At 38.8% G+C, this 14,471-nt stretch overlaps 1 protein-coding gene across 1 annotated transcript in view; it reads right to left on the bottom strand.

The window, feature by feature from the left end:
* Positions 1-14,471, bottom strand: part of LOC104529900 (polypeptide N-acetylgalactosaminyltransferase 9) — a gene marked incomplete at both ends in the record, with an annotated part of 76,527 nt that overhangs the window by 36,421 nt on the left and 25,635 nt on the right. The window contains one exon of the mRNA XM_010174374.1: positions 11,430-11,610. Coding sequence (XP_010172676.1) covers positions 11,430-11,610 — 181 coding nt within the window. The remainder of the gene's footprint in view (positions 1-11,429; positions 11,611-14,471) is intronic.

Below are 14,471 nucleotides of genomic sequence, written 5' to 3'. Positions count from 1 at the left end.
ATCCAGACATATAAGTAGAGATATGTATTTGTGCTGGGTAGCCAGCTCTACTGTTCTCCTCCATTGAATGGCTTCTTGTCATTGCTTAAGTGATCCCTGCACAACATATCAGCTATATAATAGTTCTCTACAGAAAACAGAGAATAATGTTGCCTCCTCTTCTATCACTACTGTTAACCTTCTGCTGAGTGAGGGCTTCCAGCTTTTTTTCTGGGGAGAGAAGATAAGAAACACAGATTCGGACATTTTCCGAATGTTATTTCCATGTATATGCTAATCTATACACCAGAGATGTTCAGAATAATGTACAGAGGATTCTTAACTTAAGAAATTGCAGCCCATATCAAGTTGCTTTGCAAAGAGTAACTTTGCTTCAAATATTAATTAATTTCAGACTTAGGTTAGTCACCTTTCTAAGACAGAGCATTTACTTACACACTGAAAGAAAAAAAATATAGTAGAAACAGAGCATGCCATGCAGTTCCCTGGTGATCCTGCCTTTACAATACTTAAGCTGGTTAAAGGCTCCCTCACAAGTTTTCTGTGAAAATTTAGATTTCCCAGTTGAGTTTCCCCAGTGCTTACAAGACTATTCTCAATGCATAGAACTGTCAAGAACCACAGAGATCAGGAATCTGATTTTACACCACATTTTACACCCTGATCTCCTTCTGCTATATGAAATATTGAATATATTTACCACTTGGAGTTCTGAGGCTTAGTAACCCATAGTGCACGATGCCTGCTTCACAAGGGTTATTTAAAAGTGCCTGGACAGCCATGAAAAAGAGACAAGAGCTATCAGCCTGGTGCTGGCTTTACAAAGGAGGCATCAAAGCACAGGCCTGGAGCTCCTGTGCTTGCACCATATTTCAAGAGAAATCTCTAGGTAGGAACATTCAGCTCCTGCAGGATTTCTTGTGGCCAAAAGGATGAAGGCCAAAATTGTACGATTGCTTATTAAGATAGCCAGTTGGTTGGTAGAAATTGAGGGAAAAGAGTGCACAGACTGCATGGGAAGAAACTGTCCTGGACCTCCTCTGGAGTTGCGTCTTGCAAGGTGACCTGGTTTGACTATAGTTTGGTTTTGAGATCACAGCAGAATACAACAGAAGCCAAGAAAATTTGAGAAAGCTAGAGGAACAGAAAATAGAGGCCTCATACTTCAACATCATAAAACTATCAAACAACTTAACTGGCAGGTGCTGTTTCAGAGAAACAAAACCTTGGAAAGCATCTAGATCACGCTAACAAAGACAGGAAGTTTACATTTGCCAGCCTGCAACTGTCAGATACTTCTGGCTCTGGCTAGTTCTAAGAGTCTCTCACTTTTATTAGCACTAAATTCACTCAAAACAGGAGACACAGGCAAAACAAGCAAGAACTGACACTATTAAAATGAAACACTGCATCAACTTGGAGTTCACAATTCAGTTTTATTTCAGACAGAAGAGTAAATTGTCTGACATTTTGGCCTGTTCATGTTTTTATCACAAAGACACAAACAACAACAACTAAAAAACCTTGATGTTATTTGACCTGAAACCTTGACTTTCTTCTACTGTGAAACCTATCCAAATAAAACAGGAATAAAAACTAGCTAATTTTTGAAGTTACATCAGGAAGGCATTTGGAGATAATACATATCTCACATTGTCAGCAGAATTAAATTTACCTGCACATTTTAAGAAAGTAAAGGGGAATATCTTCACCTCAAACCATTAGAAGAACTCCTTCAAAGCCATAAGAAGGATATCAGGTGTAGCGTAACAGAGAGACATGTAAGGAAACATAAAAGGAAAAGAAATACCACCCTGAATTCATTGCCTGACTTACTCTTGTTACTTCTTTTTATCCTGTAATGTGATATCTTGGAGCGTAACATAACATGTCAGTTCAGAAATATACAGGAATACCCTTTTCTCCCTGGAACTGATAGTGGGCCACAATCAGCCATGGGCCCAGGGGAGGGAAATGAAAGAACTTTTAAAATGCCTACACACAGCTGCAGACAACTGCAAGTAATGGCTGGATCTCAGTAGTGTTTCTGCATTACAGATCTGTATTTACCTGTGAAAGAACAGCATACACATTTTGAAGATGGCATCTCACAATTGCTCTTTTCTTAAGGAGGAAATACTCCTTCTTTGATGAAAATAGAGTGGTTCGTTGTTTTCAAGTTCAGCAAATTACTACGTTTTAGAGACAGCAAAGTCTCTAAAACATACTTTAAAAAAACCCAAAACAATTGTATTTAAGGCACCTGTAAATGTGCAGGTCACTCAAGACACATTTAGTGTTATGGTCTGTAAGAAAAGCTGAGGGATGCAAAACAGCTTTTTGGTCATCTTTTCTTTTCCTCCCAGCTGAAAACTGTGCTGCCTCCACAGTTTTGTCTCCACAGGTGCTGCATGGGGACCTTTCCCAGGTTGCCTATGCTGTCAGGTCATTCTTCAACATGTGTTGCTAATACAGAAATTCCCTCATTTCTTTATGCCTTGGAGCATTTAACATTTTGGATTGGATTAATCTGAAATCCTATTTATGCTGGCTGTCCTAGGTTCCTGAGGAAGAGACCTCCACAGGACATTACACACTATACATCTTAAGCAATGCTACCATGTCTTCTTCTTCTCCATTGACTATAAAGGCAGCCGTTGATCATCTTAAATTAGATGTCTAATTTTTAGTCAATATCATGCAATCCACCTTAGGTAAACTATTCATATATTCAAAAGTATGGTCTGGTGCAGAGAAACTGCAGGGAATGGCTTCCAGTTTTGCTGCATTTAAACATAACATTGCAATCAGTTATTTTTTTTATGCTGTCTAGTTAATCAAATTCAGCCTCCACTAAATCTACATTTATTAGTGCTGACAGTCATGCAGAATTCGTCTTCAACAATTAATATACACAAAGACACTGCAAAAATGTAACAAGAGGAAAATCACTGCATTTGAACATAAGGCAGGTTTTTGGAAAAGGTTGTTAATTTTTATGATTCTTTTTAATTTAGCCTAACTGGTCACACTTTCATTATCTTGTGGGCCAGTGTTAATAATAAAGATCTATGTTATACACTTTGTGGTATAATTAAAGTCACTACTTAATTGGAAAGCCTAGCTAGCACTAAACAAAAGGGAATCAATAACATATCCAATTGGAAAAGCCAGAGAAAATGTCTATCCGTTATCAGAAATAACTGTGAGATATTGCCATGTGTCCAGCACTGCAACCATGGAGACAGCATGGAGTCTGGTTCATGGGGAGTCTCTGTTAGCAGACGTATACTGCAAAAAAACCTTTGGCCCTGTCTGTCCAAACCCTTTGGGGAACCAAATTCTATGCACAACAAAGCAGAAGACATAGTATTACTGTAGTGCAACATGGGCAGTCTCATGGTCCTACCTCATGATCATGTCCTACTGCTTTTGATCAAGCAAAAGCAGTCTGAGAATCTTCTTGATGATGGCCTGAAAAAGTGGTTGGAAAGTTTCTCAGTAATTTTTTTCATTGTATAACTAATTAAATATTCAAAGACCTAATAGCGACCTGGGATTTTGCAGACAAAAGTTTGACCACATTCCAATTAATATATTATTATTTATGCAAAGCAAGCAGTGCTCCAGCAGAGGCTGGGAGAAGACCTACAGTACCTTCACAAACAGGGTCAAGTCATGACCCCAGGTCTCAGTGACAACTAGAGAGATAGAGTACAAACAAAGAGTACTGGGTGTAAAGCCCAGGGCTGGCAGAAGGTACCTATGAGTCACAAGGAGTTTCCTTTCCCAGCCAAAGGAGCAGGTGATTTTCCACCTCCTTTGAGGGCTTTACACAGTTCCAGTCTGAGCCCTTTACAGCCAAATAGGAAATGCTTCCCAAAACGCAGTGATAAGCACTTGGCAAACACAGGGATACACAAATAAGCACAACTGTCCCACAGGCAGCAGTATGAGCAAATTTCGGTTGTCAACTGATATCCCAAATGAACTGAGTCAGAATTACAATGCTGAGCACTGTGCAGTAGCTGGTCAGAGCCCAGCTCTCTGCGGAGGAAGCAGCACAGGGATTTACCCAGTCCACACCAGTTCCTTCTGCCTTTGGGCAAGATGGAAAGTCAGCTGAAAGTTGGGTATGTCTCGATGAAGCTGTATCGCCAACTGTGAAGACAGATCATGTGTGCAAAGGCGCCTGTGCTATGTGTAAGGGATTCACAGCCTGAGGAAAACATCCAGCCCATGTAACTTGGCAAAGCTGTTTGAGTTCTATATACGGTCCCAGAGCACATGTACACACATGTCCCCTTTGCACTGTTCAAAATCCACATCTGGGCATTGATCTGGGATCTAATTAAAACACTTCAGTTAGTTTCATCTCTAACTCAATTTCCCTCCAATAAACAATCCCAATCTGTTGCCCAGAGGTAATTCTGTCTGCTCCATTTTCTGTCTCTGTTTTTCCTTCTCTCTGCTCTAGCTTGTGTCATATATGCAATCAGTGGCCAAAATGGGATTTTCAGAATTTTAGCATAGTTTTTTAGATTTATTGAGAGTGAATGAAGGAAAATAAAAAAAGTTTAAAAGTTTCATATTAAAAATAAGCCTAATTGAAATCAAAATATTGTGCCTATACTCTGATTATGAAACACTGCCAGCTGAAAAAAGGAAATGCTTAATTTTAACTAAAGTTTCACTTTACTGTGACCTAACATGAATCTGAAAGTATTGGTAGAAGCTAGTGATAGAGAATTCATTATTTTAACACTAAATTTTTCGTGGGAAACTAAACGTTTCTTTGGTCTAAACATTTTGCTTAAATAATCATTTCACAGAAGATGTTCAGCCTGACACAAAATAATTTTAGGTGTTTTTTTTTTCCAGTTGTCATTTTTTGCTCATCAGAAATTATGATCCCTGAAAAGCTCTGGATCTGTTCCAGTTCAAATATTCCTTGCAAAGGGGCCCATTACATTGCACTCTGGTTAACCTGGGAAGAATCCTAAGGGTCTGTTTTAATTTGGAGATTTTTGTGTCATTTTTCTAAGCAGTGCAAATACCCAGTGTCCCCAGAGGATATGAAAAGCAGGTCATGAGGCAGAGAAAGCTGCAGAGGTGGAGAAAATCAAGTAATACCAGGTCTAGCCCTCTCCAATCCACTGATCCAAAGGCTGATTCTCTTTGAAAGCCATCTGCCTTCCTGCCCTGCTCCTGCAGAGACATCCAACACAGATGGGCAGAGGAGCTGCCCACTCTGACAGCCTCGGGAAGGGGCTGTTGTACCAGACCACTGATGCTCCTCTCACAACAGAGAACTTCCAAACATACACATGACTTGGCTCAAATACTGCAGAGAGTCCACACAGCTCTACCTCCACATGAAAGGGTCAAAATTAAAGGTGAGCATCCAGAGTTCTCAAAAGGTTTGAGTTCACCAGCCACAGAAGGACCATCTCTTACAGAGAGGATGTCTTCTATCTACTGGCCTCCTACTAGCTATTGTTATTAAACTCTTGAATGAACAAATCGGAGATCTATTTACCAAGTCTGTCCCCTTGATAGCACTATTTGATCAATTCCAGAATCCTTTTTGATAGGTAATTAAAAAAAGCTTTTCTTTAGGTATAGACTGGAGTGAACCATTAATTACACTTCAGAGCCCTAGAGATGCAATTCCTTTGCTATTGTGAAATGTCTATAGCAAGCAACGAAAATGCTCGCCTCTATGAAAGAGCTGAATAAATGAAAGTAATTTCCTCGAGACCTAGATTCCTCTGCTTTTTATGGCTAAAAACCTGAGTTGCTTCAGCATTAATAAGTTTGTTCTTTAGGGCTGAATTTTCTCAATATAAACATCCATGACCATAACACAAAGAAATATCTTCTTTGGCTGATAGAGCCAGCAGACTGAATCCATATATTAGTATTATTGTTATCACTGAACTGCCACGGTGCACTCGGCATCAAGTTGCACAAAAAAGATCAGTTAAATTAAAGATCCTCAACAAACAGCAACAATTTCTTGTAAAAGCTAATTTATCTGTTACGGAAGCTCTGGGATCATATTAACTTTTCTCAAAAGTATGAATAATGCATCACAGCAAGTGGTTTTGACAAGTGCATGTGTGCGTACGTGTGGACATGTCCTGCATGTAAAGAAACCCCAGAAGTTACTTAAGTTGCAAAGTCAAGTGATAAAAAGTTAGAAAATGCCAGATTTACAGGTGTTTCACCTGTTTAATTCAACTCCTTGCGATCCAGCCTGTACATCAGAAAGAACAGGGGAATTGATGTTATCCTGAGAGACTATGCTTATGTTTGAAAGCATCTGGTTAGCTGACACTTTCCAATTTTCCTGGATGCCACAACTGTAAAACAAACAACTATTGTAAGTTTGGGGGCCTTCTCCCCCACCTTTGAATGAAATTCCCTAAAGTTTTTCTGCATTTTTCATCCTTGATAAAGTCAACATCTACTGTCACATGGGGCTGTAGTACCTCTGTCTTCATGCATGATTGGGAAGGATTGAATCTGATCCTTTCTTACTGGAGCACAGACTTCGATTCTGTGCTACAGCTGGCAGCAGTGAAGGCTATTATTCCCCCAAAAGGGCAGATGGACAGCTGTTGCCATTCTTGAAGCTTATTGTAGCAATACAGCATGTCCCAGCTAAACCTGCTCCCTTTCTCTACTCTCAGGACCCCTAACAAATAAAGCCACTTGAAGACAAATGACCACGCGGGGTTTTAGGTGGCTAACTCTGGGCACTTCTGTCCAAAAGTGCGGGATTCTCTATCAAAATCTCTGCTGTGTTGCTCCGGATCTATTTTTGCCTATTCAGTCAAACATTGGCCCTTTGACACTATGGTAAGAAAGGTGTGCACACAGCCCAGCAGCTTCCACAGCATTCCCATAGGTAGGATTCAAGGCTATTCTACATCCACACCGTCTTGGTAGAGATAACTGATACTAATATACATGTGCTTATGGTTTCCTGCACATATACATAAGGGTCATTGGCCAGCACTGGATTTATCTCCACCAAGCACTCAGGTTTATGTGATCAAAACACTAATTTTGAATATGGAAGAACATAAATGGAAATTAATCAAATAATATTTCACCATTAAATAATACTTTTCCCAGAGAACTTCAGAGCAAGTTCTAGCTTAGCTGTGTGCTTCCAAGGGAAAAAGAGGCTTCTCTCTCTTATTGCACTGAGGAAATAGGGTATGTTAGTGAGGGCTAGAAAGTCCTAATACTTTACTGCTGAAGAGAGAGATCAGGACATTAGACATTCTGAGCTCTCTGCAATGTATTTTCTACAGTGCTATAGCTCTTGAAAAACTTCAGCACACCAGGGAGCAAAAATAGGGCTGCATCAGTGACATGCAGAGAGCAGTGCTACTTTCTTTGCCCCTTCTTCCTGTGGCTTGCCCTTAACTTGAGAAATGTTTTTCAAGCTTGATATGTTCCTGTATGACAGGAGATGGAAATAATTCCATAACAAGCATTATAAATTCCCTTGTAACAAAAATAATTCTGCAAAATTCTTTTGGTATTAATGTAGATTTCATACATACTAAAAATTTTACCCTAGAATTTAAATAGTTAGTAACAGTACTAACCAGACCACTATTTTCATAACCAGAGTTATTTTCATGTATTTTAACAGACAAGATATCAACCACTTTCCACTGAGTACATGAAGCAAAATCTCAGGTCAGTCCAATACTAGGATGATTAGCTGAATATTTCTAAATACTCATCAATCAGCCATAATAAATCCTGAGCATTCTGCTTGACGTTGAACTCAAACACATTTCATTCCCACTACTCAGTCCTTGCATCTTAGAGCACTCAGCTGCACTGTACTCAGCTGCTTCAAGGCAAAAGTCACCATTAAGACATATAATACATTATGGAAAGATCATCAGCACAACTTTAAAATCAGCCCATTTGATTTAGATGAAATCCAACAAGAAATGAAAATAGTGTTCAAGGACACACTGAATAAACTTACAAACTGTTGAGGAGGCTTTGCATTGTTTTATAAGACAAAATTGCAACATTGCACGTCTCTTGAAACTAAACATAGCTTGAAATATCAATTCACAGTATGTTTTTGAACTGTTTCCCCAGGGTTGTCTGCTTTCTGCACAGAGATAGGGCAAGCATTCAAGCTGTGGGAGGTGCAATATCAGAGAAGAAAAAGCTGAGACATATTTATTACACCACGTTAGGATCAAACTACAATTTTGTAATCATTGTGTGAACCGTAATTGGAAGCAAGCTATTTGCTGTCATTGCTTCAATTTGGCACACAAATACAACACGCACAAAATCTGCTGTCGGCTCCTGTACCGACTTAGCAATTCCTATCTTAAAGAAAAGCTTTCTGAGTCAAAAGGAATATCTGCACTGGCAGCAGCAGGTAGGAAAGCAGAACACAATGCCAGTGTATGGGAAGAGCATCTTGAGAGCAGGGCTACCCTCCTGGACTGCAGTGGAAGGACGCAGAGGTGACTCCAATGTAGGAGCCTTCATGGTCATGTTGTCTGACTGTACACTTCTTTAGTGTAATATATTTTTTTAATTTGCTGTGTGAGGATGAAAATACCTCCTGAAAACCAATTAAACTGCTGATTGGTTACTGAAGCTATGCTAGTAGGTAGGAAAAAAGGCTTATTCTACCAGAATAAGATACTGGATAACAATAAGGGGGGAGTCAAAAGATAAAATTAACTAAAAGATAGTATTTCTGATAAAATTTATTTTAAAAGAAGACTAAGCCTGGAATATTACAAGTCCCACATTTGCATAGCAAAATCATGTTTACTTTCATAAATTGTGTCTATGTAATGTAGACTTCAGTATAAATTCTCCTGGTTCATATCTTTAATACTTACTGCTGTGTGCAAATATGTAGATCTGAACATTTCAAAAGGAAGCCAGAGTGGGGAAAAAGCATGGTTTAATAATTTGGGAATGGGAATGCAGATAAGTATTTTTATTCATAGACTGGCCACGGACTTTGTACGTGGCCTTGGACATTAATTCTACCTTGCTTCTCAATTTAAAAATGCGAAGTCCTCCCTTTTTAAAAATGAAAAGTTCTGGGAATGACATGAATATAAATGACAAGTAGACTGAGAAGGGCTCAGTGAGGAGAGCTATTATGAAGAGACAGAGAGATGAGACCACTGGGCAAGTCAGCATACAAAGTTGAACAAAACAAGAGGGGTTTTCTCAAAGCCTATCTCAAAGATCCAGAGATTGAGTTCTGTCCAATATATATTAAAGCAGAGTGTCTAAACCAAGCATAAAATCAAGCTCAGCTTTGTTTTTATGCTTATGATGCACAACTACCACCTGTTAGGTAAGCAGATGTGGCACTACCTGGTGGATAAGAAGAGGCTGATAGGGAAAGGAGTGAAAATTGCCTCTCAGCATTAGAGTGACAGCTCCTAAGAGAGACTGTGGATGAGTAGCTCTGCATTTGAAGGGGTCAGAGACAAAAAATGCTGCTCTTGAGGACAGTAGAAATTTCTAATAAAAAATGGTAGACAAGGCTCCTTTGATACAAGTGGATAAAACTCTTCCTGTAATGAGCTTCTACCTTCTCTAAACTTTCACTTATTTTTCACAGCAAATTCAATCTGAACCATTTTCCTGTGACTCATAAGTATCTAAAGACCAGTGTTTCAATTCCAGCATCTAGACCAGACTAGAACCACCTCAAAAGTGTCAATATATCACAAGGAAGACAAGTAACTTAGACAGTTAATCATGCAGCATGGCCTTATAAGAGTCCCAAAATAAGCATGTCAAAGAGCTTATCTGAACGACTCCATCAAAGCTTCCAAGTAAAACTGTGGAAGAGTATAATCTGAAGTGAAACACCACTGCACTGCAAATGCTCTCATGCTTCTGACAGCTCCTGAGCTAAATTCAAGCTCTGTAACCTTCACTTTTGTATTTCCTGGTAGAGCATTCTCATTTATTATCCACCTGACCACAGGAGCTAACAACAAGCCAGGGCAAATCTTTCTGACTTTCATTTGATAAACTTCGCACTGATTTTAAGGGTCTTTGGACCAGATTTGATGCATAACACAAATATTTACAGAACTACAGACTACTTTTTCCTATAATAATTCCATGATGGATTTTTATGATACATCAAGTGAGACAGAGAGATGAGACCATTGGTCAAGTCAGTATACTTTCATCAAATGTGATACCAAAGCATTAATTTTTTTTTCCTCTTTGCCACTTCCTTTATCTAGCTTTTCTTTTGTATGGCAAGTGTCTGAGAAAACAAATGCTGAGTCAATACTTCTGAGATTAGATTAATATGTAACACAGCTAATGAAATTTGTAGTTAAGCTGAAGTTTTGTTTTGCTGGATTTTGATTTTGGCAGCTTGAACTGCCTAAAATCCTAATTCAATTGCAATCTTCTCACAGAGCACAGCTGTTTTGCTTGGGTAAACTTTTCTTGCCACTTAATAAGATTTTTTTTATTTAACTTTCAGTTCTGCCTAGGAGCCCCAGTGGGTCTTTTAAAACAGAAGATTATTATTAGAAATTAATTAAGTATTCTTTTCAATTCTGTCTCCTGAGAATAACTAGGCATTGCTGCTGATCTCCTCTGCATTAAGACATTACTGATTGTCATTCGTAGGATGACAGTGTGGATGTCTCATCTAGAAGATACATAACTCCATAAACATGAAAGATTTGAAAGGCATTTAATATAAAATATAATAAATCAGTACAAATATTAAACTTATAATTGCAATGTCAAACACAGCACAGGCATGTGAAGACTATAACACTAGAATAAATATAAACACACATTCCATAACAAAAAAAAAATGTTATAGCAATTATAGGACCCCGATGGATTACACTTAGTCTGTGTTTCAGCACACTGTAAACCCTAACTAAACAATTCTAGGAACATCAAATGCAATTAAAGCAAAGGTAGTTGATTTGATGGGGCTTTTTTTTAAGTGACCAGTGTCTACAAAGTGTTTGTTGTCACTGCCTCACCTTCCATTATTGCACATGACTACAAGAAGCACAGACTAAGGCTCCCACATCTGATGGCAGGCTCAGCTGGCGCTACCTGGCTTCTTCTAAGTGGTCCAAACCCAATAAGCACCAATAATCTGATGTAGTTTTTGATCTGAGGCCTTGAATATGCATATTAATGCATTACAATCAGCTATGCATTTAACATGGCACTTCATGCCTGAGATGGCAGTTGGTCTTTTTATTTTTCATTAAACTCAGGGATGTATATATATATGACTAACTGCTGTCATACTCTAACTAGGATGGGAGGTGAAGAGAATAATGCCACCACAGGTCAACAGAACAACAATCAATCACTTACTCTTAATAATAATGTAGAATTCAACTTACTTTTTTGGTCTGTAGTCAGGGATAGACCTGTCCAGTGATATCCTGTCACTGAGTTGGGCATTGTAACCATATTCTTCATACTTAGTCTCTGATTCATGGCTATCATCTCTCAGGGTAGCAGCCATTCCCCCCTGGCCCAAGCCTCCTGGACCTTCAACTAATCCCATGGGCTTTGCCAAACCTAAGAAAAAGACAAAAAAAAAAAAACCAAAAACTAATTATTAATACAAAGGAAATGGATCTAACATCTTCTGTGACCACAGAATGTTTTTAGATAAACAAGATCTGAACTCCCATGAAATTCAGCTCTGAAATCTTCATGGCACTGTGGAAATTATCTTCATCTTTTAAACCGGAGTCCATATCAACACATCTTGTAGTATCAGTGCATTATTATTAATGAGCAAACTATGAAGAATCAATTAGCAGCTTTCACAATTTCTTCTTTTGCCTGTATAAATCCCTCGAAACAGGAATTTTATTTCCAAACATTAAAAAATGCCAAACTATCCTTGAAATAATTAAGATAAATTTTCCTCATAAGAACTAGAGGCCACGCCCTTTCCCAGTAGAGCTCCATTCATTTCAAGGGAGATATGCTGAATTCCTACCACATGTAGATCTGCCAGTTTAACTCCATACTAATGTCAGTTCTGCAGTAAATGTTGGAGCTGAGGCATCTGCTCTGAGGCTCTAAGACCACCTGCAGCTCCTGAATGGTTCAGGTTTGGTTCCCATACTGGGAATACAGCTATGTGACTGGTCACCAGGAAATACAGGGTGAATCTAATTTCATTATGTCAGTCAATAGATGGGTCATTTGGATTCAACTGCACACCTTGCCCAGCCTGTTCCCACAAAGATGTGCTAAAACTATTAGGGAGCTGACACCATCTCTCACCTGGGAATCACTCCGGATTTCCTCTGTCTTTCATACCTCTGACAAATGAAATACTATATTATGTAAGATACTCAGCTCCATACAGCTTATAGGATCAGAAAGTTTAGATACACTTGAGCTAAAACAATTAGCCCCACGTGGTTAGCGCTAAGACATTAGCCAGTCAACAATGCATTTCTAGGTTTCATTCACTGGTATGTTCCTGGTCAACTCAAAAATACATGTAAAACTAAAGTGACATGAAAAATGCCTTTATGATCACATCATCAAGAACCTCTTCCCATGGCAACAGGCATTTAACTTGGTGCTGAATTTTCATAAATCAGCTCCTCAAATATCCCATGTTTAATGTCAAAGCTTTCCTTTCCAAAAGGCTCACTATCAACAAGTCATTATAAGCAAAAAAGTTATTTATAAATTAGTCTTGGGAATACCATACAAAAATGTGCCAATATCCTCCAAATAATTCACAACACAGAGTAAAACAATTAAGAGTTTGACCTGCTCAATATTTTTCAAATTAAAAATTTTTCAGAGGAAAATGTCATTATTTCAACTAAACAATTACAGAGAAAGACAAAACAAAACTGTCAACATTTGCTAGTAACAAACACACAAGGCAGTACAAAGCTGGGACTGGCTTCTCCGAGTCACAATAAGGTCTAGGACAGTTTGGTCCCTCATGAAGGAATGTCTCTTGCACCTCACTGTTAACACTGTCCTCACTTGTTATAGCTTCATCATCACGTCTGCTTAACCACAGGGCAGAACACAGAGACAGTGGTTCGTTAGTGGTTTGAAAGAGTAAAGTTAGTGTTTTCTGTTGTAGTGCTCATGAGAAAATCCTGTGCTAAGGTTAAGTGCAACACTACAAATAGTCCATCTGAATAGAAAAGGACAGAGTACCTGCAGTACTCAGGAATTTTGGTATTGAATTTCAGACATTGCCTACAAAAATACATACCATATACTACAATCAGTGATCCCAAGTCAGGACAAACCTTGCTTGTGTTTGTGTCTTTGATGTCTTCTTCATGTTCCTCATCATCATGCACTGAAATTCTCAACTGTCTCAGAGAGAATCACGAGTCTTAGCAGGAGGGGGGAGGGTAGAAGAAGAATAAAGGACAACCTACAGAAAAGAAATCTTGGCTTGGCCAAGCTTTTGAAAAATTCAGACAGCTCCAAGCATTCCAGCCTAGTGAGTTGTTGAAAAGAAGGGAAAACAAGAAGCTCACACAGCTATGGTCTCATTATAGGTGTGTGTGGGAGATGAACTCCAGGTCTCACTAGCAAGGGAGACTGAATATAGGTACAAGCAGAAACCCCACAGGCCACACACCCATGAGGGGAAAGTAGAAAGATGAAGCTTCAAAACATCTTTTTCTAGGGTATTGTATAACTGGGACACAGAGAGGAAAGACCAAAACATATCAAGCTACTGGGATTGATACTGATGCTTAATCAATAATGAACTTCTTCAAAGCTGTAGAGTGAAACAAAACACTAGGAAAAAATGAAAAGCATGCTTTAGGCAAGGGAACATGGTATTGGTAGACAGCTCTATTCTTCAGTCAGTCACACTGCCAAACTAGGAACTTGGACCACCTTTGATGACTTACCCCCAACATTTGATAATACAAAACAGAGCCCTCCCACTGTTTAATGACTACTGTTCCTCCCAGGTCAACTATTTTGTCTTCCTCTCCCAAACACATTTTCCTTCAGTAAGGTATGGAACTAACCCAGAAGACAAGTAGGAAAATGCTCATGTCCTGTCTCAGACTGTACAAGGAGAAGACAGAAATCAGTTCAGCTGGACTGATTTGAGCCCCAGCAGGATGGCAGAGTGCCTATTCCTGCTTATCCTTTATGGTAAAAAAAATCCAAAAAGCCCACAAGGAGTTACCAGCATAAGCCACTAAATCCTAGAGAATTTGGACCTAATGCAACAACTGCAAAAATGTAAGCCAGAGGTTTCCAAAGATTATTATAACTATTTCAAATACTTCTATAATTTTCATTCATGTCTAGTATTATTCTTGAATTCATTAAACTGTCTTCAGGTATGTGCAGAAGTCTTTAGAAAGTTTTTGCATGCTTGTCTCGGCCATGCTCCTCCTCTGAGTAAGTATTTTTTG

This window comes from Antrostomus carolinensis, unplaced genomic scaffold (genome assembly GCF_000700745.2).
Source record: "Antrostomus carolinensis isolate BGI_N321 unplaced genomic scaffold, ASM70074v2 scaffold13870, whole genome shotgun sequence".
Lineage (NCBI taxonomy): Eukaryota > Metazoa > Chordata > Aves > Caprimulgiformes > Caprimulgidae > Antrostomus > Antrostomus carolinensis.
Note: the sequence above shows the minus strand (reverse complement) of the source record. Positions and strands in the feature narration are given on the sequence as shown.